Source organism: Leucopleurus acutus, assembly GCF_964270905.1.
Source record: "Leucopleurus acutus genome assembly, chromosome: 20".
Classification (NCBI taxonomy): Eukaryota; Metazoa; Chordata; class Mammalia; order Artiodactyla; family Delphinidae; genus Leucopleurus; species Leucopleurus acutus.
In genome coordinates, this window is record NC_139162.1 from 12,495,120 (window position 1) to 12,518,589 (window position 23,470).

Below are 23,470 nucleotides of genomic sequence, written 5' to 3' on the forward strand. Positions count from 1 at the left end.
TGCCTGTCTCATTCCCGTCCCTCTTCCAGAAGCACCCATGCAAATGTAATGTGTCTGGAATCTGCCCTTGGACAAGTGTCTGTGAAAAATACATAGAGTTCTTTTGTAGGTATTTGTAACATTTACGTAAAGCGTTCTGGGCTGTAGATCTCCTGTTTGTTCCTCTGACTCGGGAGGGTGTGGCTGGTGTTCCTCACCAGACACCTGGGCACCTGCTGGAGCACAGAGCAGAGTCGCAGGTCTGTCCCGCTTTGCTGGCTGGATCCCTGAACGTCCTTTGTGGCCATCTTGGCCATTCTGGTCTCCCGTTCAGAAAACTCTTCATATTTTATTGGTTTTCTGTTGGTGTTCTTGTTTTTTCCTCGCTTGTTTGTAGGAGAACCTCCAGATTCTAGATCAGAGACTCTTGTCATTTGGTGACCTGTCACCCTGTCAGCTTTCTGTTGTTCCCCCACCCAACTGAAACCGTTCACTTTGATGAGGTTGAATCCATCTCTTTGTTTCTGTTGTTGTTACCTTATGTTTTGTGCTTTTTGTGGTCTTTTTTTCTAGGGTTTTGTTTATAATTTTTTTCCACCTCAAGGTCACAGAAATATTCTCCCACAATTCTTTTCTTTTATCAGCTCTAAGGTTATAACTTTCACATGTAGGTGTTTGATTACCGTTTGTTTATAACATGAGGCAAAGTGTCCCAATTGACTTTTCTTCCTATGGTGAGTGAGTTTTCCTGGTAGCATCTCGGTTACAGTCCTGCCCCCATCATCGCTGCGTGATTCCCAGCCGCTGCTGCCTGTCCTGCTTAGGGATTGGAGTTGTGGCCTGTCCTCACGGCAGGAAGGAAGTGCCTCTTTGCATTTCATTTTCAGAATTGACCTGCTTATTTGTGGATCTCTATTCCTCTGCTTAATTCTAGAAGGATTTTTTTCCTTTGGTTGAATTCCTCCAAAAAAAAAAAAAATGTTCGGCTGGCATTTTTATTGCAGTTGTAACTTATTAAGCAAGCTTGGCCCAGTTGTTACATTTTCTCCTCTGGAGTCTTTGCTTCATTAACTCCTGGATAACTTGTAGTTTCTGTTATCTGGTGACATCTTTTCTGTGAGGTTCCCTCCTCAGCACTGTTGATTCTTCTTGTTTGTTGGAATCTGTATGTAGATGACATATGGTCTGCAGATGATGACTGTTCTGTCCCTGTGTGTCCCCTCCCCACTCTCTGGTCTTTTCCTCCTGGCTGATTGCACTGGTGGGGCAGCAGGGAGTTGAGTTGAAGCTGGGAGGGTGTGCATCCTGTTTTCTCCCCAGGACGTGGTGGCCATTATTGTCATTATCGCTGCCTTCCCCAGCATTAGGTCCAGCTTATAGCGTGACTCCGGGAGTATTTTTTAGAGTATTTTGAGTACCATCCTGGAGTGCAGGTGATGGCTGTGGTCAAGAGGATTTTGAGACACTATCCAGGCTCATTGGAAAAACTGCCGGGATCAGCTGGGCCTTTCCGCCAGGAGCAGCGGGGGCAGAGGCGTGGGGATCTCGCCAAACCCTACTTAGTTCCTTTCTCGGTGCCAAGGCCAGGTGCCTCCCCAGTCCTGGAAGGGGTGGGAGCTGGGCGGGACGCCGAGCCCCCAGCGCACGTCCTCCTGCCCTCACGCCCACCTGTGTCCTCTTCCCCCAGAACGTGCTGGCCAAAGCCCTCTACGACAATGTGGCCGAGTCCCCAGATGAGCTCTCCTTCCGCAAGGGCGACATCATGACGGTGCTGGAGCGGGACACGCAGGGCCTAGATGGCTGGTGGCTCTGCTCGCTGCACGGGCGCCAAGGCATCGTGCCCGGGAACCGCCTCAAGATCCTGGTGGGCATGCATGACAAGAAGCCCGTGGGGCCCGGCCCCGGCCCGCCCGCCAGCTCGGCCCTGCCTCAGCCCAGCCTCCACCCCCCGGCAGCCCAGTACACACCCATGCTGCCTGCCACGTACCAGCCCCAGCCGGACAGTGTCTACCTGGTGCCCACCCCCAGCAAGACTCAGCAAGGCCTCTACCAAGCCCCTGGGCCCAGCCCCCAGTTCCAGTCTCCCCCGGCCAAGCAGACAGCCACATTCTCCAAGCAGATGCCCCATCACCCGTTTCCCAGCCCAGCCCCAGACCTTTACCAGGTGCCCCCGGGGCCTGGCAGCCCTGCCCAGGACATCTACCAGGTGCCGCCTTCCGCTGGGATAGGACACGACATCTACCAGGTCCCCCCATCCATGGATGCACGGAGCTGGGAGGGGACGAAGCCACCAGCCAAGGTAAGGCCTCCCTGGGTGGCCAGGCAGCCCTCCTGGTGGGTTTTGGCTGGGCCCAGTTTTTGGATGCAGCAGGGCCCGGCCAGGCACCCTTGCTTGGGACCTCCGGGACTCCAGCAGCGGCTCCGCGTTTGGTCTGGAGTCGAGGGGGGAGGTGAGTGTCTGGGGAATGTGTTTATATGTCTGCTGACGTGGGTGTGAGCAGCCCGAGAGGAGACACCGAGCTGGCCGTGGACCGTGAGGTGGCCTTCAGCTGACAAGCCCCAGTGGAAGGGTGTCGGCAGCAGAGGACACAGCCTGTCAAAGACTGTTGTGGCAGGTGGGGCCTGACCACGGAGGCCTGAGCAGCAGCTGGGAACGGACCCCCAGGGGCCTGGAACCTTCGTGAGGGCGGAGGGTGTTGGGTAGGAGTGACCTGCCCAACCACATCCTAGTGAAGCCATTCTGCCCAGAGGGGAGGGTGCAGGGAGCCCAGGAAAGGGGAGCTGGGAGGCACCTGAAGGGGAGAAACGGAGTATGGAGCACAGGGCCGCAGTTGGGCCAGAGTGGCTGGAAACCCAGAAGATTGGACTGGATGACAGAGTCATTTCTCTCTCACGTAGCACGGCTGGGGGTGAGCGGTGTGGCGCTGGTGGCACCTCCGAGACTGTCGGAGCCTGTGGTTCCTCCTGGAGCGCCGGCGGTGGAGGGCAGGTCCTCAGTTTTCTTGCTCTGCCGCCTCGTCACGGGGCTCGCGGGCCAGAACAGTGGCCGTGTGAGTTCCAGCCGGCAGAGAAGGGAGGAAGGGACAAAGGGGCGAGGCCAGCCAACGCGTGCCCAGGGGCTCCCACGGTCCCCCTGTGGGTGCAGCTCATCTAGATCCACACGCACCCAACCCTCTCCTCTCCTGGGCCGTGTTTGTGGGCGCCTGCAGGGTGCCCTGCTCGTGACTCCTAAACCGCGGGGAGGACACTGCCTGCGGGATTGTAGGGTCACCGTGAAAGGGGCTCTTGTTCAAGTCCCTTGGGCTGTTACCAGTGGGAGGCTGGGCGGGGGGCAAGGCTCTGAGCCCAGCACCTCAGCTCCACAAAGACCTGTGTATGTGTCCTCACACCCAGGGCTGTCTGCCTAGGAAGGAGGCAGGACTGGAGAGTGCCATGTCTAGTGTCTGAGGACACTCACTGCGTGGCGCTGAGCCTCTCCTCAGAGCCTGCCCAGGGGTCAGATGCCAGCTGGGCAGCGGTTCAGCATGCAGTGTTGCCCTGCCCCGCCACAGGCAGAGCTTGGAGCGGGAGACCTGGACACAGGTCATTGGCTGGCTCAGGGTGGGGCTCCATGGACACTGGCCACCAGGGGACTCTGGGTCACTGGCTCCACTTCCCTACCTGCTCCTTCAACCGCCTGGCCAGAGACAGGCCAGTGGCAGAAGTGAGCCATGCTGGACTGGGATAGCCCAGACTGGGCAGCTCCCAAGATGGCTTTGGGGGAGGAGGAGTGACCGGTGGTTAGCCTTGGGACAGGCCATAGGCCATCCTTCTGCGCCCATGCCCACACACAGCTCACATTGTGCACACTCCCCAGGGAGGCATGCCCTTCCCCTTTCCATCCTCTCCTTTCCTGAGTCCAGGCAGCTCCAAGGCCAGGACAGGCCCTGTGGCCCAGGAAGCAACAGTGAGGCCTTTACTCCGGGCTGTGGATTTGAGCCCACGTTTTGGTCATTGGTACTGTTTCCCTCCCATACGAGGGGCTTTGCTCTCAGACTGCTTCTGAGCTCACCTGGCTGGTGCGTGCTCTGCACATGCCCACTGGTGGGGTTGCCCAGGCCCTGTGTCCCTGAGGACCCAGACCGGGCTGATGGCCCCAGGAGGAAAGCTCTGTGTGCTGGGACCTGGTTGCCCTCCCCTGAGAAGCCTCATGGCTCCTGGCCTGGGCAGTCTCCATCGCGGCTGCTTTCGTGTTATGGTCCATGGAAGTGTGCTTGCTTGTCACGGGAATGTGTAATGTATGAGGAGGCCTGGAGGTGAGCTTCCCCAGTCAAGACGGGATCGCTGGGGGATTTCAGCATGTTTTGTCTAGCGTGTTCCCTATTCATCTTTCACAGATTTGTACACATACTTTTGCATTTTGAGGTTGTAAATCCAACGTCAGATATCAGAAGCATTTTGGGTCCTTGAGCGTGATCATGACGATCACCGCTGGTTTTGCTGGGTCGCCCCTTCTGCTGCGGGCAGGCTCCAGGCGGTTTCTAATGGCAGTAAGGCCATAGATGTCTTGGAGCGTGCATGTGTGCCCACCTTTCAGGCTGTGCTTTCAGAAGCCTGGGCAACTGAGGCCCCTGGTTCCAGGGCTGGAGGTCAGCTCTGCTGAGGGGAAACCCTGCCAAGACCGTGGGGTGGGTGGGTGCGGCCTTGGGTCCAGGAAAGCAGAGGGCAAGTGACAAGGCTGGTGGCCAGGAGGGGTCAGCCTCCTGGAGCAGGGTGACCCGCGTGGCTGCCGGGGGAAGGTCAGGGCCACACCGGGTGTCAGCACCCTTTGGGGCTGGGCCACGCTTTTAGGTTGCTGAGGGCAGAAGCACGTGGGGCCCCCGGAGGAGGAGGTGTTTTGTGAGGTCACTCTTGGGGGAGCTCTGGGTCAGGGCTGCAGCTGTGCCTGAGGGAACAGCTGTGGCACTGGGTCAGGCTTGGGGAGACGCAGCTCAGATCAGCCTTGTTCCTTCTGGAGGACAGGAGCTTGGGAGGGAGGGGACCCACGTCAGGCGTGTGTCTCCATCTCCCAGGCCCCCCAGCAGTGCTCCGTTTTCCAGAGCAGGAGCCCGAGGCTCTTGGGGGGGGCGGGGCAGTGACAGAGCGAGCCGGCCTGGGTCACGAGGGGAGATGCCAGGCGGCCCGGAGGTGGTCAGGGGCCCAGGCAGAAGGCAGCAGGCGGCCTGCCCCGTCCCTGGGGTCTTGGGAGCCTTCAGCCTCCCTTCTCACTCCTGCAGGCGCCCTGATGAGCTGCCCGGCCTGGGTCTGTGTGTCCGCGTGTGCATCTGGCAGTGGGCATTGTGCGCGTTTTCTCTGCCTCTGCGTGTCTGCCTTCTGCGCCCTCGAGATGTGTGTGTGAGAGAGCTTGTGGGTCTTGGGCTGGGCTCTGTGTCTCCTCCCAGACTCTGGCTTTGTCCCCCAGCCCCAGGGGCTCCAGGTTCTGCTAATGGGGCCCCAGGTGTGGAGCAGGGTGGCCTGTGATTAGCAGGCTCAGCGGCTCTCTGGAGAGTTGGTTTCCCTAACAAGCTTCCCCCCGCTGGTGGCTGCCTGCCTTTTTTTCTAACAGAAAACATTTGTTGGCCAGTATGGCTGCCTACTGTCACTGACTCAGCCGCGTGAGTGGCCAGCTGCCCGCGGCCCAGGCCTGGGGTCCGGCCCCAGCGCCCCTCCGCCTGCGCCCCGCCCTCTCTCACCAGCGTCGGGGCGTGGAGAGGGCGGCACACACCCCTCGTCCTGGGCTGGGTCCCCACCTGCCTTCCGAGGCCGGCAGGGCCTGGAGACACCTCAGGCCTCGCCTCAAGGCCCCGCCAACCTGCCACGTCCCGCCAGCCCCCGCCAGCCCCTGCCCCCCCCCTGCTGTTGGCAGGTTCCAGGGTCTAAAAATAGCTCTGGAGGAGACTCAAGTCTGGGGCTTGAGGAGAGAAATGAGTCTGGGAAGGGCTGCCAGCACCACTCCCAGACACGCCGGGGGTGGGGTGCAGTGGACCTGGAACACCCCCTGGCGGCGCTCACCCCAGCAGCTGACAGGGAGCCAGCCCTGCCGGCCTGCCTGGGAGGCCACCGGGGGCTGCATCAGCAGGAGGCTCTGCGGAGCCCTGGGCTGATCAGAAAGTGATGGTGCCTGCACTTCAGCGGGGTCGTTGCTGCTCCTGGGGTGCCCGGCGCGTGCACACAGTCGGTGCCCTCCAGGGCCCACGGGCCTGCAGAGCTGGCTGTTGGTGTCCTGGGGGCTGCGCAAGGCACGGGATGCAGGGTTCCGGGGGCATGAGCCCCAGGGCAGTCCCTGCCTCCGCCTTGCTGTCCCCAGGGATGTGTGTGGGGGAGCGCCTGAGTCACCACTGTCCCAGACCTCCCATTTGATTAGGGAACAAAAGGCCTTTTTGTCAGAGAAGAGCTGAGCCAGGAGCCTTGTGGAGGAGGTGTACCCTGAGCTGGGTTAGAAGATCCTGCCAGCCCCTCCTACAGGGCTGACCCCTCCCACAGGGCCGGGTGCCCACAGGGAAGGAAGCTGCCCACCCAACAGCGGTCTCGCCCTGCACCTCGGGACAGGGGAGGGGCACCGGGGAGGGAAGGGGCTGGCCTCCTCTCTGGGCCAACATCCCCCCACGAAGGCCTTATCCTGTTAGGTGAGGGGTGGTCCCTGTGGCCCCGAGGGTGTGGTGCGGTGGGGAATACAGGTCTTGGTTCTGGTCTTGGTCAGTCCCTCACACCCACACACAACCTGCCAAAACAGCTTCCCTCCTTCCATTTGCGGGAGGGCTGGCCCTGAGGGGCTGGGGGCTTTTGGTGGCCCCATTCTCAGGAATCTCCCCAAGAGCGCTGGGGGGACGAGGAGGGCAGGGCTTGGAGCCCCCAGGCCCTGACTGTCAGGATCTCCTGCAGGCCACCTCCTCTGGGTCCAGCCCGAGGAGGGCACAGCCCACCACTGCCACCGCCATCTGTCCTGGAGCCTGAAGGTGGCTGCTGGGTCATATGGTAGGGACAACCCCTTGCTGGGCAGGCCTCTCGCAGGAGGGTGCAGCTGGAGGTACCATCCAGCAGGGGCGCCTCACTCAAGGGTGGCCCCTTCTCCATCAGCCCACATGTTCTCTCCTCTGGAACCTTCTGGGTCATTCAGCTGTAGAGACCACTTCTGTTTCCTGCCAGAACCAGACGGCTCTAAGCAAATAGTGGGGGTCCTTGTATTCCCCACGTGCTGCATTTCATTGAAGAGAGAGAGGGTAGGGAATACGAAGGGATGCGCACACCCTTGCCTCTGAGCCCACCCTTGGGGAGCCCCCTTACGTATGTCCCGCTCACCTCACGGGGCGGTGGAATCTCTCCAGGGCCGGTGGTGACGGTTGGCTGTCTGCCCCCAGGTGGCGGTGTCCACCCGCGTGGGGCAAGGCTATGTGTTCGAGGCCCCCCAGCCCGAGCAGGACGAGTACGACATCCCACGCCACCTGCTGGCCCCGGGGCCCCAGGACATCTACGACGTGCCCCCTGTTCGGGGGCTGCTTCCCAGCCAGTACGGCCAGGAGGTAGGTGTCCGGGCCGGTGGGCACGGGGAGGGGGGTGCCTCAGCCTGGCCCTGCATGGAGAGCTGGGCTTTCTTGGCCCCAGCCTGGGTGGTCCTGGGGTAGAGCTGCGGGTTTCTGCTCTTTCTGTCCCCTCAGATGGCCCTGGCACTTGTATTACTGCACCTTGTCTGCCCTCAGGTATATGACACGCCCCCCATGGCTGTCAAGGGTCCCAATGGCCGGGACCCATCGCTGGACGTGTATGATGTGCCCCCCAGTGTGGAGAAGGGCCTGCCGCCGTCCAGCCATCATGCGGTAAGCATTTAGGGGATGCTGGGCCCTCACAGGTTGAGGCCCGATCTGTGCATGGGGTTCTGGGTGTGAGTGTGTGTGCGTGCCCTGGGGTGGGGACTCAGGTCTGCAGAGCCGGGGGCATCGAGAGACCTGCCTCCAAACTCCGGCTCTGCCCCTCACTCGCTCTGTGACGGAGGTGGAAACTGAGCCCCTCTGAGTCTCAGCTTCCTCGTCTGTAAAAGGGTCCCTCGTAAGGCCTTCTTCAGAAGGTTCTTGAGAGGATCACACAGGATATCAGCAAGGTGACCACAGGACTTATCATCCAAACCAGGATACTTCTGAGAGTGAAAGGAGAATGACAGGATAGTTATGAGGGGGCATCAGGCACAAACCAGGACTGTCCTGGGCGAACCAGGGTGTCGTCACCCTGAATACAGCCTGCACATAGCTCAGCCAGGTACCTGCCACAGAGTAGAGAATACGCACGTGGTGGTGATGGTGATGCTGGTGGTCACGTGGGTGGTGATGGTGGTGACGGTGGTGCTGATGGTGGCGGCAGTAGTGGTATGATAGCTGACCTCTCACTAAGCGTTTGCAGGTACGCAGTGAATTAGCTCACGTAATCCTCACAACAAACCTGTGAGGGAGTTTTCCCATCTTATAGGTGAGCAGACAGGCACAGAGAGGTGGAGTCACTTGCCTTAGGTCTCACAGGTGGTAAGCAGTGGAGCCAGGATTTCGTACCCTGGTCTGGCCCCAGAGTCGGGCTCTCAACCGTAACCTGCATGAATAAGAATCATGACAAATGTGCCCGCTGGGCTGTGTCTGTGTGTGTGGCTGGGTCCTGCCCGTAGGCTCCCGGGTGGGCAGATGGGCTGGCAGCCTTGACTACTACTTCTTGGCCCCCAGGTGTACGATGTTCCTCCATCGGTGAGCAAAGACGTGCCCGACGGCCCACTGCTGCGTGAGGAGACCTATGACGTGCCCCCCGCCTTCGCCAAGGCCAAGCCCTTTGACCCGACCCGCCACCCGCTGGTGCTCACCGCACCCCCTCCGGACTCGCCACCAGCTGAGGACGTGTATGACGTGCCACCCCCGGCTCCTGACCTCTACGACGTGCCCCCCGGTTTGCGGCGGCCTGGCCCGGGCACCCTCTACGACGTGCCCCGAGAGCGGGTCCTTCCTCCCGAGGCAGCCAACGGCAGCGTGGCCGACGACGGTGTGTACGCGGTGCCCCCCCCTGCCGAGCGAGAGGCCCCGGCCGACACCAAGCGCCTGTCAGCCTCCAGCACGGGCAGCACACGCAGCAGCCAGTCGGCCTCCTCCCTGGAGGCAGCGGTGCCGGGCCGTGAGCCCCTGGAGCTGGAGGTGGCCGTGGAGGCCCTGGCACGGCTACAGCAGGGCGTGAGCGCCACCGTGGCCCACCTCTTGGACCTGGCAGGCAGTGCGGGCGGGTGTGGGGGCTGGCGCAGCACCTCTGAGCCTCAGGAGCCTCCGGCTCAGGACCTGCGGGCTGCCGTGGCCGCCGTCCACGGGGCCGTCCACGAGCTGCTGGAGTTTGCCCGCAGCGCCGTGGGCAATGCCGCCCACACTTCCGACCGCACGCTGCATGCCAAGCTTAGCCGGCAACTGCAGAAGATGGAGGACGTGTACCAGACGCTGGTGGCCCACGGTCAGGCCCTTGACAGTAGCCGGGGAGGCCTGGGGGCCACTCCCGAAGACCTGGACCGCCTGGTGGCCTGCTCGCGGGCTGTGCCCGAGGATGTCAAGCAGCTGGCCTCCTTCTTGCATGGCAACGCCTCGCTGCTCTTCAGACGGACCAAGGCCTCTGTCCCAGGGCCTGAGGGGGGTGGCCCCCTGCACCTCAACCCCACTGACAAGGCCAGCAGCATCCAGTCCCGGCCCCTGCCCTCACCCCCCAAGTTCACCTCCCAGGACTCGCCTGATGGGCAGTACGAGAACAGTGAGGGAGGCTGGATGGAGGATTACGACTACGTCCACCTGCAGGTGGGTGCCCGCTCTGCCCAGGTTCCCTGGGCCCCTGGGGAAGTCCCCTGGTCCTCTCGGGGCTCTGACTTTGCCACCCTGTCGTGGGCACCCTGATTCCCCCCCACAGAGGGCTCTTGTGGCCAAAGGAAGGTGTGGTCCCCAGCAAGACCTTGCTGAGTCCCTGTGCCCTCCTCACTTGGACCTTCCAGGCCATAGGGGTCCCTGGAATCCCATCCTCAGCCTGTCTCAGGCCTTTGGACCCATGTGGCCCTGACATCAGGGATCCTGCAGTGCCAGCCAGGGAGGGCCCCTGAACACCTGCAAGGGCTGGGCCTCTCGTGGCCAGGGCAGAGGTTAGGGATTTGGAGAGGTGAATTCCGAAGTACAAGCAAAGACAGAGATAGTAGCAGGTGTGGGGAAAACAAGCAAGGTGATCGATAGGTGGGGTGGGGTGGGCCTCTGGGCAGAGGCCAGGGTGCCAGCCGATTGGGCATCCCGGTGAGTGGCATTCCGGGCTGAGAGCCAGCAGGTGCCAAGGCCCAGCGGTCAGGGATGGGTGGGCAGACCCTGTATGCCGAGGGGAGGGGCCTGGATGTGATTCCTGCCATGGGAGCTGGGGCAGGGAAGATTGACATGGCCGTGTGGAGTGTGCCTAGCCCCTTCCTGGGGTCAGGAGGTGAAGGAGGCCCGGGAGAGCCGCTTCCTCCGGAAGCTGCCCCCACCCTGGGCCTGAGGCCACAGCGGGAGCCTGGGTGCGGCTGCAGCGCCACCTGGTGGCCGCTGGTCTCATTGCACCCCGCTGGGCCTCTGGGGGCTTCCGGCTCAGCCGCATCCTTGTGTCTACCCTCCAGGGGAAGGAAGAGTTTGAGAAGACCCAGAAGGAGTTGCTGGAAAAGGGCAACATAATGCGGCAGGGGAAGGGCCAGCTGGAACTGCAGCAGGTGAGGACACTCAGGTTCCCCAGCCTCTCCCAGCACAGGCGTCCCTAAGAATCTGTCGCCTAAGCTGAGCCTCCCAGGGCCCTCCCTGCTCAGCCCGTCCCTACTCAAGTGCATGACGGTCTCCGTGTGTTCGTTGGATTTATGTTTAGGTTATTATCAGAGTAATCACAGTTAGGTATCTCAGCGCACACAGAAAAGTGTGAAGACAGAAAAGAAGCCATTCACCCTCAGGGGTGGTCACCGTGCCCTGGGGCTGGTTTCCAGTCTTGCTCCTGCCTCGGAAGGGGCCTCTGTCCGTGTCTGAGATGCTACTTTGTGAACAGTTATGTCTGCTTTTATCGCAAGGTGTTTCCATGGCATTAAATATTCGTCATAAGTTGTTTTTAACGTCAGCCTATGTCTATTATGGTTGAATGTTTACGTTGTACCCAGTTTTTCTTATTGTAAATAATGCTACTGTGTTTATCTAAGGACATTGGATTTTCTTCATATTTTGGTTTGTTTCCATAGAGTAGGAGAGGGATTTTTTTTTTTTAATTTATTTATTTACTTATTTTTGGCTGCACTGGGTCTTCGTTGCTGCACACGGGCTCTCTCTAGTTGCAGCGAACGGGGGCTACCCTTGGTTGCGGTGCGCGGGCTTCTCATTGCGGTGGCCTCTCTTGTTGCGGAGTACGGGCTCTAGGCGCGTGGGCTTTAGTAGTTGTGGCACGTGGGCTCAGTAGTTGTGGCTCGTGGGCTGTAGAGCACAGGTTCAGTAGTTGTGGCGCACAGGCTTAGTTGCCCCGCGGCATGTGGGATCTTGCCGGACCAGGGCTCAAACCTGTGTCCCCTGCATTGGCAGGCACATTCCTAACCACTGCGCCACTAGGGGAGTCTGGGATTTTCTTTTTTTAAGGGAGTTTTATTTTGATTATGAAGATTTTAAAAATTAAGATATAGTCTAATACAAAATAAACACAGAAATATCACCCGGAAAGTTTTCCTCACCCCACCTTCCCTGGGCATGGGGAAGGATGGTGTAGGAGAGAGCCTACCAGGTTCACCCTGAGACCCGGGCCATGGTGTGCGTTTTTCAAAGCCACGTTTCCCCAGCTGTCAAGCGGGAAGCGTAGTTGCATCTGTCTTGGGGTCGATGTGAGAATTAAATGAGTAAACAATATGTAATACTTAGGAGGTGCTGGGCGCATAGAACATGTCCAATAAAGGTACAGATGTTAATAATTACATGTGTATGGAATCTCCACCGACTTAGGAAATGGGCATGTGCTTTGTCTTCTTTGTCTTCCTCTGGACTGTTGCAGCATTTATTTAACCAGTCCCGTGTCGGTGGACACTTTGTTTGTTCCCAGAGCTACTTTTGTAAACAAAGCTGTACTGACCAAATCTCTTCACGTATCTGGTCAGTCACTTAGATAAATTACTAGAAGCTGGAGTAAGAGGAATGTGAGTGAGAAACTAAAGATCTAGAGTTCCTAAGCGAGGGACATCAAGTACAAATAAAATACAAGAACATAAAATACCCTGACAGGGACGTTTGTCACTCCATTTCTGCATCAGTGAAAAATCTGGAAACAGCCCCTGGCTGCCACCACCAAATACCTCAGAGTAGAGTACTGGTTGAATACAGTGTGAGCATTCATACAGTAGAATATTGTGTAGCTACCAAGAATTTGTCAAAGAATGCAGAAGACCCACTGAAGGTAAAACAGAACAAAAATGAGTGTATTCTCCCGCCGGACAGGAGAGCCAAGCAAATTTCACCAGGTAGCCTAGGAGGGAAAGAAAGAGGGTTTCACATGCTAGGAAGGGACAGTTTCACGCTGGTTTGCTAATTAGAGTAAAGCCTGAAACCTTGGTTAGACAAGTACCTGAGTCCCTGAGTCTGTGTGCACGGCTGGTCCCAACGACCCAGTCAGAACCAGCTTGTGGTGAGGACGTGTCAGTCCACACCGCTGACGCCTAGGCAGGGCTGCTGCTGGTGGAAACTTTTACCGCGTGCTTTATACGTTCTCACTGATAGGAAATGAATGACCCGTTGTTGGGTGCTAAAGGTAGGCTATAAAATATTATATATTGTGTGTTTCCGGTTTTCTAATTGTAAAAGAAGTAGGAATATTCCTGTTTAAAGGAAGATGTCTTTGAGGAATATTCACTGGTTTTTGCTGTGAATATTTGTTTTCTGAAATTTGCAAATACCATGACCTTTTTGCTTTTGTTTAAAATTCTTATTATGGGAAATTTAATACATGTATAAAATTGAGGAAAATAGTCTCCCAGGTACCCACTGGAGAAAAGGAAGCCCGGGTACAATTCACCCAGCCCCAGCCATTCTCAGCACAACTAATCCAGTGTATGTAGCCCCCTTTCCCGCCCGGTGACACCCCCACCCCCTCCGCCCGATCATTTTGAAGACGTTACATCATTTCATCTGCAAATACGTCAGTGTATATTTCTAAAAGACGATTTACCAGAGATTTAACAGATTTCTGGGTGCATGGGATTCCAGTTGATAACTTTCTTTCTGCTTGGTGTCTGTGAATCTTTTTACACTGCATATGTTAAGGAGAAAAATATTTTTTTTAACTTTTCATTTTGAAGTATTTGTAGATTCATAGAAAGTTTGAAGGAAAGTACAAAGCAGTCCTGTGTCCCCTTCTCCCAGCTTCCCCCAGTGACCGCATCTGAAATCACTAGATAACAGCACCCAAACCAAGAGACTGACATCCCTCACCCCTGCCGCTGCTCATCTGTTCCCATTTCTAGCATTTTGTCATTTCAAAAATGTTATATAAACGGAATAATTTGAGATTGGTGGGAAAGTTGTTTGGAGGCAGGCAGGGACATGTGCTTGGCCAGCAGGACAGAGGTGGCCTGTTCCCCTGCCCACTGACTCTGAGCTTTGTCACTCAGAGGGCCAGAAGGGCCCCCTCGCTGTCCCTTTTGCTCTGTGGCCGTGGTTTTCACTCTGTTCTCCCTCTTCCCCAGCTGAAGCAGTTTGAACGGCTGGAGCAGGAGGTGTCACGGCCCATAGACCATGACCTGGCCAACTGGATGCCAGCCCAGCCCCTGGCCCCGGGCCGGACGGGCGGCCTGGGGCCCTCGGACCGGCAGCTGCTGCTCTTCTACCTGGAGCAGTGCGAGGCGAACCTGACCACGCTCACCAACGCCGTGGATGCCTTCTTCACCGCCGTGGCCACCAACCAGCCCCCCAAAATCTTCGTGGCACACAGCAAGTTTGTCATCCTCAGCGCCCACAAGCTGGTATTCATCGGGGACACACTGTCACGGCAGGCTAAGGCGGCCGACGTCCGCAGCCAGGTGACCCACTACAGCAACCTGCTGTGTGACCTCCTGCGCGGCATCGTGGCCACCACCAAGGCCGCTGCCCTCCAGTACCCGTCGCCTGCCGCCGCCCAGGACATGGTGGACAGGGTCAAGGAGCTGGGCCACAGCACCCAGCAGTTCCGCCGGGTCCTGGGCCAGCTGGCAGCTGCCTGAGAGCCGTCAGCCAGAGGGACGGAGGGCAAGGGGAGGAGGGTGGCGATGGGCCCCAAAGAGCCACTGTGCCGCGGGCGTGGGGACAGGCGACCCCAGCTCCACCCGGGCCTGGTGCCCCAGACTGTACAGGGAGTTGTGTATATTTATGGCGGGGCAGGATGTGGGACGGTGCCTCCTCAAAGGAGCCCGAGCAGAGCTGGGCCCCGGACCCAGGCCAGGAGTGGCTGGCCGTCCCTCCTGAGCGTGCTGAGGGCCCGGGGGAGGCCCAACATTCGGGGCTGGGCTGGGGGCTCGCAGACCGCTTGACCCACATGGCCTCAGGTGACCCCTCGGGCTGACCGTGAGGGTGCCGTGTCCCCCTGGCAGGGCAAGCGTGGCTGTGGTGTATTCTCTCTGCACCAGGAGAAAACCCTAAAAAACTATTTTTCATTATTGATTTTCCAATCATTTGACTAATAGTCTACATTTAAATAAAATTAGAAAAATGAAAAGCATTCTCCTGAGGTGTGAGAGGCAAGAGGACCTGTGAGCGGGAGGGCAGGTGTTTGCCAGTCTGGATGCCACAGGTGGAGTCACGCGTTGGCGAGATCTGTGGCGAGGCTGTGGGCAGCGCCTCGGGAGGGTGAGGAGAAGGTGGGTCCCTTCAGCAGAAAAGGAAGGCTTGGGGAAGCGGGGCTGGGCCGGGAGCTGAGGTGGGGGAGCCTGGGCAGCTGGAGTGAGGCTGAAGAGCGGCCGTCAGAATCCAGGGCTTGAGGCCAGAAAGGCTCAGCGTGAGCACAGTGGCCAAGGGCGCAGCCGTTGCCGAGGTTCGATGAAAATCCAGCATGGTCCCTGGGCAGGCGGTCGAGGCGAAGGCAGATGCAGGGTGATGTGCGGGTGGGAGCAGCTCCAGGAGCCAGTGAGCCCTGCTCGGGCCCCTGCGTCCCGAGGCAGAGGGCGCCCCGCTGGGGGCACCGCTGGGAGAGACACTGTTCCACGCAGAGAAACTTGCTTTCACAGGCCTTATCTAGAACGTAGCTCGTAGAAGGAAGCTCTTAATTTCAGCTTGTGGAACTTCTCCACAAGTGTCCATTTGAATTACACAAGGACTTGGACTCCCAGTTGGGAGGTAGGGGACAGGAGGGGCCCTCACCCTGGGTCAGTGGTCCCCTTTCTGGCAGTCGGGGGTATGTCTGGCAGCCCAAGTAAGGTGAGGGCTCTGGGGACCAGCGGTCCTGCTCCGAGCTCTCACCATTCTGTGTGTGAACTTGAGTCTCATTTCCCCCATCTCTGTGAAGAAGGGGATAGGGCTGGGTATCTGCCAGCTCTCTCCGCTCTGAGCTCCAGAGGGGACCTCAGTGAAGGCAGCCATCCTCCCGCCCCGGCGAAGGCACAGAAGTGAAGATGCGAGCAGTTTTATTTGGGTTTTACACACATGGGGGCTGGGGCGGGGCAGAGGCTCAGTTGGCCTCCAGAACTTCGAGAACCCAGGGAATAAACTTGGTGACCCGGGTGTACACGCCTGGAGAGAACGGGCCACACCGGCCGCTGCCCCAGGACACGATGCCCACCAGGGTCCAGGCTCCATCCTTCTGGCAGACCAGGGGGCCACCAGAGTCGCCCTGCAGGAGGAGATAGGACTTGTATTCAAGCCTGAAAGGGAGTACCAGGGCCCTGGTGTGCCCTGACCTGCCAAGTCCAGGGGTGCAGACAAAGCACAAGTGGGGGCCCAGTGGTTGTGCACAGGAGACTCAGATCTGCTCAGATGGCAGCCCCAGCCCTGCCACCTACTCCTGGAGGGCCTGGGGCAGGTGGCTTATCCTCTCAGCCTCCCCATCAGCTGTAAAACAGGCTGAAGCGTCCAGCTCGTGGGGTTGGTGTGAGATTAAATACGCCTGGGAAGCCCCACACCACACCTGGCCGGAGCCGGCCCTCACCAGGGGCGTCTGGTCCAGCCCTTCACTGGGGCACTGGGCAGGGCATGAAGTTAGGTCATGGCAGAGAGGAGTGGGCCTCCTGGCCTGGCCAGGGGAGGCACGGGCAGTGAGGGCGGGCAGCGTGGCGGAGCCAGGCCGTACCATGCAGGAGGAGATGCCGCTGGCGCCTGCACAGATCATCACGTCGGTGATCTTGCTGCCCCAGTACTTCCTGCAGTCGGCGTTGGACACGATGGGCAGGGTCGCCTGCTGCAGCTTGTCGGGGGTCTTGAGAGCTGGAAGGACAGAGGGCGTGGGGTCAGGGCCCCTCATGCAACCAGCCCGCCCCTGGGGAGAAGAGACCAGGGGCCGCCTGAGCCCCGCCCTCCCCCTGCAAGGTCCCAGTCTTCCTCCATCGCGATGATCGTGGACACCGAGCTTCGAACCTTCCCTGACACCTTCAGGGAGTCTGGGACGCGGCTCCTCTGCGATTCCACACCAGGCAGCGGGGACTGTGCTTCCAGCAGCTGCTGCAACAGGTCCTGCCTCGGAGCCCCGTGCGCCCTGGGCCCTGGCGGCCACTGTGTGTGGGTGGAGGGGCCGTCCTTCCCCCCCAGGGAAGGGGATGCACGTCCTTCTGACCGGGGACACCGGAGGGGACCCCCGAGGGAGCACCTCCCTCCTGCTGCCCTTTCCCGGCTGCTTCTGTCCTGTTACGGGACCAGCCGGGGGCCGTGGCCGGGGCAGAAGAACTCAGGACACCGAGGAAGAACCTGCGGATGGAGCAGTGCTGGGGGGGCGGTGGGGGGCCGGTGGGGGGCACCTGGGCGCTCAGGCCCGAACCCGACCAGGACACTGGACTCCGGGCCCAGACTTCAGGGGCGCTGGACGCACCGCCCTCCTCAGTCTGGAGGGAAATCCGGGCTGTCCCTCTCCTTGCAGGTGAGAGGGGGCGAGACTTGCTGGTACTTAGGTGTTTCTTCAGAAACTGTTTACGTATATATTATTAACCCTCATTTTTATTCATGTTTGGTAGGGTTTTCATTAAGAGGGTTTTAAGTAAAGAAATGGAAGATTTATTGACTTGCAATTTATGATTGTGTTTGGAATTTAGACCAAAATACAGAATGAGCCTCACTCCTGAAAAGCCCTCAGGGCGCTCACCGTTGTACCGGGTCTTGCCCCAGCCCGTGGTGGTGCACAGGGAGCCCGCAGGGAAGCTGGCGTTGGCGCTGGGCAGGCACACGGCGGACACGATCCTGGAGAGGCTCACGGGCATGGCCAGCTTCAGCAGGGCGATGTCGTTTTGGACCGTGCGCAGGTCCCACAGGGGGTGTTCAAAGACCTGTGTGGAAAGGGTGGGGGCTCGGTGGGCCACAGAGGGAGGACTTGGGAGATTTTAGGGACACACAGGCCTGCAGACTGGGAGGGGCCGGCGGTGCTAAAGGGGCAGAGTGTTGAGAAGGGAACCCAGATGAGGCTGAACAGACCAAATCTCTGGGGTGCTGGGGAGATGGCATGTGACGTATTTTGCGTTTTTCTACAATGAGCAAAGCTTATAATCAGAAACAACCTTCAGTGTTTGTAAAGGAGCTTTATTACGTGGGAAAGAGAAGAGAGCTCAGACTGGAGGGGTGCCAGTGGGGTGAGGCCTGAGCCGCCGGCCGGGGTCGTCTGCCCACTGCCCCCCTGCCCTCCTTTTCCTTTGTGCCCCAGGGGCCCACCCTCCTGGCCGCCCGGCCGGCCGTACCTCAGCGATTCTCAGCACCTGAACAGCCTCCTCCTCGGAGCCGTGATCAGATACCCCGGCCACCACGAGGTGACTCTTCCTGGAGAGAAAGGAGGTGGCAGACGGAGCTCAGGCTCACGGCCACCTCCTCAGAGGAGCGCCCGGAGAGCGTGCCAGGCAGGGTGAGCCCCGGCTGGGCCACTGAATCGCGTGGTGACCTTGGAGCCTCAGTTTCCCCATCTGTACAGTGAAGGCAGAGGCCCAGGCCAGCTGCCCCGGACCAAGCTGGGGTCTGGGGAGGCGGGGCGCTAGGGGGCTGGGGTTTTCTGCTGACTGGCTCTGCCTGCAGCCTGGGGACAGAGCAGCTTCTGCCAGACGGTTTCCCACTCGCTGGCAGCGCCCGGTTGGGGTTAGGGGCGAGGGTGGTCTCTTCAGGCAGGTGAGGTGGGGGCCCCTTCTGCCCCAGCCCAGGCCTCACCTGACCCCGCAGTGGGCGGCGGTGACCACCCAGTCCGCACTGATGAGGGAGCCCCCGCAGAAGTGGAAGCCGGAGCTAGTCTGCGGAGACGGGGAGGGAGAGTCAGCCTTGCCTCTCCTGCCTGAGCCCTCCCTGTCTAACCTGCCCCTCCCCAGACTCCCCCTCACCTGCAGGGACACCTGCCAGGGCCAGGAGCCGGGGACAGCGTCCTCCCCGTTGACGATCCTGGACAGGCCGCTCAGCACAGGGTCGATGGTGGGGACCCCGCAGCCTGAGGGACAAGGACAGTGCGGCTGGTCAGTGGGTGGTGCCCCAAGGGGGTCAGGGGAAGACTCAGCACTTCCAGGCCTCTGTGGCACCCTGGCACTCAGAGTTTTGTCCGCTGCAAGGAATTCAGCCCCCCACCGGTCCAGCTGACAGCTGCCCTTAGAAGGTGCCCTTGTGGACAGTCCCCGAGGCTGAGGGTATCTGGAGTCGGGGCCCAGGCTCCCCAGCCTGCTCTGTGCCCTGAGGGGAGTGTCCATGCCACTCTGAGCCCAGGATTCTGTCCTGGGGGCTGGGATGTCCTGCTTGAGTCCTGGGGGTTCTCATGGCCTCTGAGTCTGCAGGGGGAGCAGGTTTGGGTGAGGTTGTTACCCCAGTTGGGGGGGCACACACGCAGGAGGCTGTCCAGATCCCGAGGGTGGAGGTGCAGGGCAAGATGGATGGACCTGGGGGACGTTCTCGAGGCAGCATTCACACAGCTTGGTGGCACGTTTGGAGGGTGGAGGAGCCCAGACCACCCCAGCTTCTGAGTGAATGGAGGAGACCAAATTAGGCAGGGCCCACGGGACCTCCAGGCAGCGGAGGGCGCTCCAGGAGCGCCCAGTGGAGGAGTGGGGGGCTGGGCAGAGCAGCCCAAGGAGGCTCAGGGGGCAGCTGCAGGGGCAGGTGGCAGGGGTGTTAGAGGTACGAGGACTAGGGCCCTCCTGTTCCCTGCCTCTGGGTGGGGGGTCAGGGGGTGGGCGAGGCTCGGCCTGGGGCTGCCGGGCCTGCCTGAGCCTCACGCTTACCGAAGCTGCTGCCAAAGAGGAAGAAGCCAAGGACAACCCAGAGAAGAGCCATGGCGCGCGACTCAGCAGGTGAGATGGGTCTGCCCGAGGGACCACCCAATATATTCCCTCAAGCCTCCAATCTTAGCCTGCCTCGCCATCCCCTCCTTATCATGAGACCTTGGGCTGAGAAGCACCTGGCTCAGCGCGGGCCTGAGCCCTTGGGGGCCACTCCTGGGAAGGTTTCCTGGAATCACAGGTGTGTGGGCAGGCCCCGGGCACACGGAGCCGGGGGCAGATGGTGAGGACCCTGAAGTTGGAGGTGGGAGCATGAGGTGAGAGGTGGGGGTCACGGTCCCCCCTTTATCTGCCTGTGCCCTTCCTGGCCACTCTTGGGAGGTGGACTAAGGAGGGGCCCTCCTGGACACCCCTGGACACCTGGCTCAGTGAAGGTCCAAATTCAGGAGCAGAGTGGACGCCCAGAAGCCCCAAAACAGGTCACAGACACCATCAGCACGTCTTCCACTGGTTTATTGAGGCTTTGTGGAAGCAAGGTCAGCAGGGAGGCCAGGGTGAAGCCTGGTCGTCAGTTGGCTGCCAGGATGTACTGCACCCAGGGGATGAGTTCAGTGACGCGGGCATACACGCCGGGGCTGGCGGTGGAGCAGGTGCCGCTGCCCCAGGACACGATGCCCACCAGGGTCCAGGCTCCATCCTTCTGGCAGACCAGGGGGCCACCAGAGTCGCCCTGCAGGACAGGGAGGAGGGGGCTTGGGTCTGGCAGCCCAGGTGGCCTGGCCCAGAGGCCACTGAACGTTGTTCCCAGAGCCCAGTCCCAGGCCTGATAGCCAGTAGAAGCTCAGAACATGCATATGAGAAGGATTATGAAAGAAACTTCAGCAGCTCCTGTGGTTTGTGCCCCTGGAAGTCTGGGCTACCCCCTGGGGTGGGGTCCTATAACAGAGGCTCAATAGAGCAGGTTTCACTGATAGGAGGAAAGCATGGGTGGTGCTGGCCGTGGGGCTACTGTGAGGGAGGAAGGGCTGCCAGACCCCTTCTGGAGCCCTTTTGGGCCACCATGCTCTGCTGCCCAGGCTGTGCACTGCACAATTCCAGGAGGTGCCATTACTCAGACTTTGATATTAGTGGAATCTTGCAATATGGCAGCTCTGAGACCAGAGCCCCTTGCTCTGGTACCTCTCTGCTGAGGTCACTGATGACCCTCCAGGAGCCCTGTCTTCCCAACTACTCAGGCAGGAATGCCCAGGGAGAGAGTGGCAGGCCCTAGAAAGAGGTCTGCCTGCTACTTCCATTTCTTCTCTCTTTGCCCAAGCCCTTGGCCTGGGCTTTGGCCTGAACCCACCCCAGGCTGGGAGGGAAGGGAGCCTAGGAGGCCATACCATGCAGGAGGACACGCCGCTGGCGCCGGCGCAGACCATGCTCTTGGTGATCTTGCTGCCCCAGTATTTCTTGCAGTCGGTGTTGGACAGGAGGGGCAGAGTCGCCTGCTGCAGCCTGTCGGGGGTGTTGGCATCTGGAAGGGCAGGGTGGGTGGTTAGTGACTGCTGCCCCTACCTCCCACCTGGCCAGCCAGTGGTCTCTCATCACTCACTGGTGTGTTTGGTCAGGCCCCAGCCAGTCGTGGCGCACAGCGTCCCGGCGGGGAAGTCATCGTTAGCGCTGGGCAGGCACACGGCGGACACGGTCTTGGAGAAGCGCGCAGGCGTGGCCAGCTTCAGCAGGGTGATGTCGTTGCTGTTGGTGAACGGGTTGTACCTGCGGTTCTTGAAAACCTGTGGGGCAGGGCCAGACAGCTGCCTTTGGGGTCTGGGAAGAAGCCGACCGGGGCAGAACCTGGCGCCAGGCTACCCCTCATGGCCTCAGTGCTCCTCCGTGGACAATGGCCTGTTCAACTCGGCAGCTCCTTCCACGGCCCCAGGAGCCTGAGGCTCAGGCCCAAGGTGCAGACCTTACCCTCATGGAGCCTTGCATACCCTGCTTTCTGCTTTGCCCCATCATAATGGGTTATTGGGGTGACCGGGAGGAGCTGGGGCCCTGGGGGTTAGCCTGGGCTGCACACTCCCGAGGGTCCACCCTGCCTGGGGTCACACCTGGACCCTGGGGGCTGCCATACCTTGGCAATCTTCAACACCTGGATGTCCTCGGCGTCTGAGCCCTGGTCAAACTCCCCGGCCACGACCAGATGGGATGTTCTGGAGAGGGCCAGAGAAAGGAGTGGTTCCTGCCATGAGGGGGGCATTTGGGATGCAGGGTGCTTATGTGTGTGAGTGCACGCGTGTGCAGGCGTAATGCACATGCGTGTCTTTGTGCGTCTGCACACACGGCTGTGGTGTCGATCAGAGATGGAAGCTCAGAATCTCAACTGGGCCTACAGCCCGCCATGTGTTTTCCCAGGGACCCCTAGGTCACTGGAAGGACCTGGGTTTGCTACACATTTCCAAATAAGAAACTGGGAAATGAAGGCATTAAAGGGCAAGTCCTCAGTGCTGGAGGAAACCACCCCAAGGGGTTTCTTGGGGACCCCGGGCTCTCACCTGACACTGCAGTGGGCGGCGGTGACCACCCAGTCCTCGCTGATGAGGGAGCCCCCGCAGAAGTGGAAGCCGGTGCTGTCCTGGAGGAAGATGGGGAGGGTCAGCCCCGCCCAGACACCAGCAAAACCAATCTGGGCAGCAGCGCCCAGCTGGGCTAATACCCCAGTGCATTCCCCTACTCGTGTGCAGAATTCCCCCCTCACCTGCAGGGACACTTGCCAGGGCCAGGAGCCAGGGACAGCCTCCTCCCCGTTGACAATCCTGGACAGGCCACTCAGCACAGGGTCGATGGCAGGGACCCCACAGCCTGAGGGTGGAAGTATGGAGTGAGGGGTGGAGGCCAAGGTCCCACCCAGGACTCACCGCCCCAGGAATACTCCGGGGACAATTCAGGCTGACATGTGCTCCAGCCCAGACAAGCCCAACAGGCTGAGCTTGAGGTGGTGGCAGGGCCAAAGCCTGGGCTGGGAGGCCCTATCACTGCCTACCTCAACCACTCTGAGTCTCAGTTTTCCCACCAGCAAAATGGGGATCTTAGGCTAACCTCACAGAGTTGGTATAATAAGGATGAAAGATGCCTTGCCTTAGTAGACAAAGCAGGCAAAGCAGGAACTTGCTCAGTTCCTGGCACACAGTGAACAAAAGTGGAAAAGTTTAAAAGGGCTGGTTCAAGGGCATGAAAGGGCTGATGGGGGCCAAGCCACACTTGCTCATCATCTGAGCCTGCTTGGGAGCCACCAACTATTCACAGAGCTTTCTGTCCCTCTGGAATTGCTGCCCCTCCTTGCACACGATGCGAGGCCCCAGGAAGGTCCACCTCCACCCCGGGGGCCTCACACTGGCTGGCCTGGTCCAGTCCTCCCAGCATCCTCATTGTAGAGATGGAGCTGGTGAGGCTCAGAGAGGGAGAAAGACTCGCTCGGGCTCACACCACCACACACAACTGAACTGGGAGCAGGGACCCCGCTGCCCCTTGCTGGCCTTGGGGTTGGTGGGGCCAGCACCCCTTCCAGCAGTTGGTAGAAGGGTAGGCAGCCTTCCCGGCCTCTGCCTGCCCTGGTGCTCACCAAAGGCTGTGCCCAGGAGGGCGCAGCAAGAGAGAAGCCAGAGGAAGGTCATGGTGCCGTAGTCAGGGAGGTGTAGGACGCCTGCCTGGAGGGCTCCTCATTATATCCCTGTGCACCAGGCTGTTATCTGAAGACCTTGAGGTGATAATCCCTTTCCTGGGCATGTGTCCCAGTGGGCAGGATATGCCAGAGCAGGGCTGGCATCAGGGCCTGGGATGGCAGCAGCTGGGGCCAGGATCTAGGGCAAAGTTGGGGCCAAACAAGGCGGCCCTCCACCCACAGCTAAGGGGAAGGGGACATTCAGGTTTCCTCCTCCAGGCCCTACCTCTAGAGGGGCCCTGCGGGCAGCAGCCAGGCCTGGGCTGGATTTGAGCCCCAGCCAAGTCTCTCATGGTCTGGAGGACCTTGGACAAGTAATTTAGTTGGTCTGCAGTTGTTCAAAACCCCGTGGGCAGTGTGGTCAAGTAGGGGGAGGGGCAGGGACCAAAGCATGG

At 59.8% G+C, this 23,470-nt stretch overlaps 3 protein-coding genes across 7 annotated transcripts in view; 1 reads left to right on the forward strand and 2 right to left on the reverse strand.

The window, feature by feature from the left end:
* Positions 1-14,686, forward strand: part of BCAR1 (BCAR1 scaffold protein, Cas family member) — a gene marked incomplete at its 5' end in the record, with an annotated part of 35,300 nt that extends 20,614 nt beyond the window's left edge. For all 4 annotated transcript variants that reach the window (XM_082862878.1, XM_082862877.1, XM_082862879.1 and 1 more), the window contains 6 exons: positions 1,667-2,278; positions 7,356-7,517; positions 7,695-7,811; positions 8,700-9,797; positions 10,631-10,720; positions 13,709-14,686. In XM_082862878.1, the coding sequence (XP_082719004.1) occupies positions 1,667-2,278; positions 7,356-7,517; positions 7,695-7,811; positions 8,700-9,797; positions 10,631-10,720; positions 13,709-14,221 (2,592 nt within the window). In that variant the 3' untranslated portion in view covers positions 14,222-14,686. The remainder of the gene's footprint in view (positions 1-1,666; positions 2,279-7,355; positions 7,518-7,694; positions 7,812-8,699; positions 9,798-10,630; positions 10,721-13,708) is intronic.
* A 972-nt stretch (positions 14,687-15,658) lies between these two features.
* Positions 15,659-19,427, reverse strand: LOC309976569 (chymotrypsinogen B-like; the record flags this gene model as incomplete). Its single annotated transcript, XM_082862225.1, has 7 exons — positions 15,659-15,822; positions 16,279-16,412; positions 17,281-17,461; positions 17,867-17,945; positions 18,324-18,403; positions 18,491-18,594; positions 19,376-19,427. The coding sequence occupies 7 exons, from the start codon at positions 19,425-19,427 to the stop codon at positions 15,661-15,663; spliced, it is 792 nt and encodes a 263-aa protein (XP_082718351.1). The 3' UTR covers positions 15,659-15,660.
* A 513-nt stretch (positions 19,428-19,940) lies between these two features.
* On the reverse strand, positions 19,941-23,028 carry LOC309976614 (chymotrypsinogen 2-like; the record flags this gene model as incomplete). Of its 2 annotated transcripts, XM_082862293.1 has the most annotated exons (7): positions 19,941-20,102; positions 20,755-20,888; positions 20,967-21,147; positions 21,489-21,567; positions 21,910-21,989; positions 22,113-22,216; positions 22,977-23,028. In XM_082862293.1, the coding sequence occupies 7 exons, from the start codon at positions 23,026-23,028 to the stop codon at positions 19,941-19,943; spliced, it is 792 nt and encodes a 263-aa protein (XP_082718419.1). The 2 variants fall into 2 exon arrangements, with proteins under 2 accessions (XP_082718419.1, XP_082718420.1); XM_082862294.1 differs by lacking the exon at positions 20,755-20,888 and having other exon boundaries at positions 19,981-20,102.
* Positions 23,029-23,470: the final 442 nt, after the last annotated feature.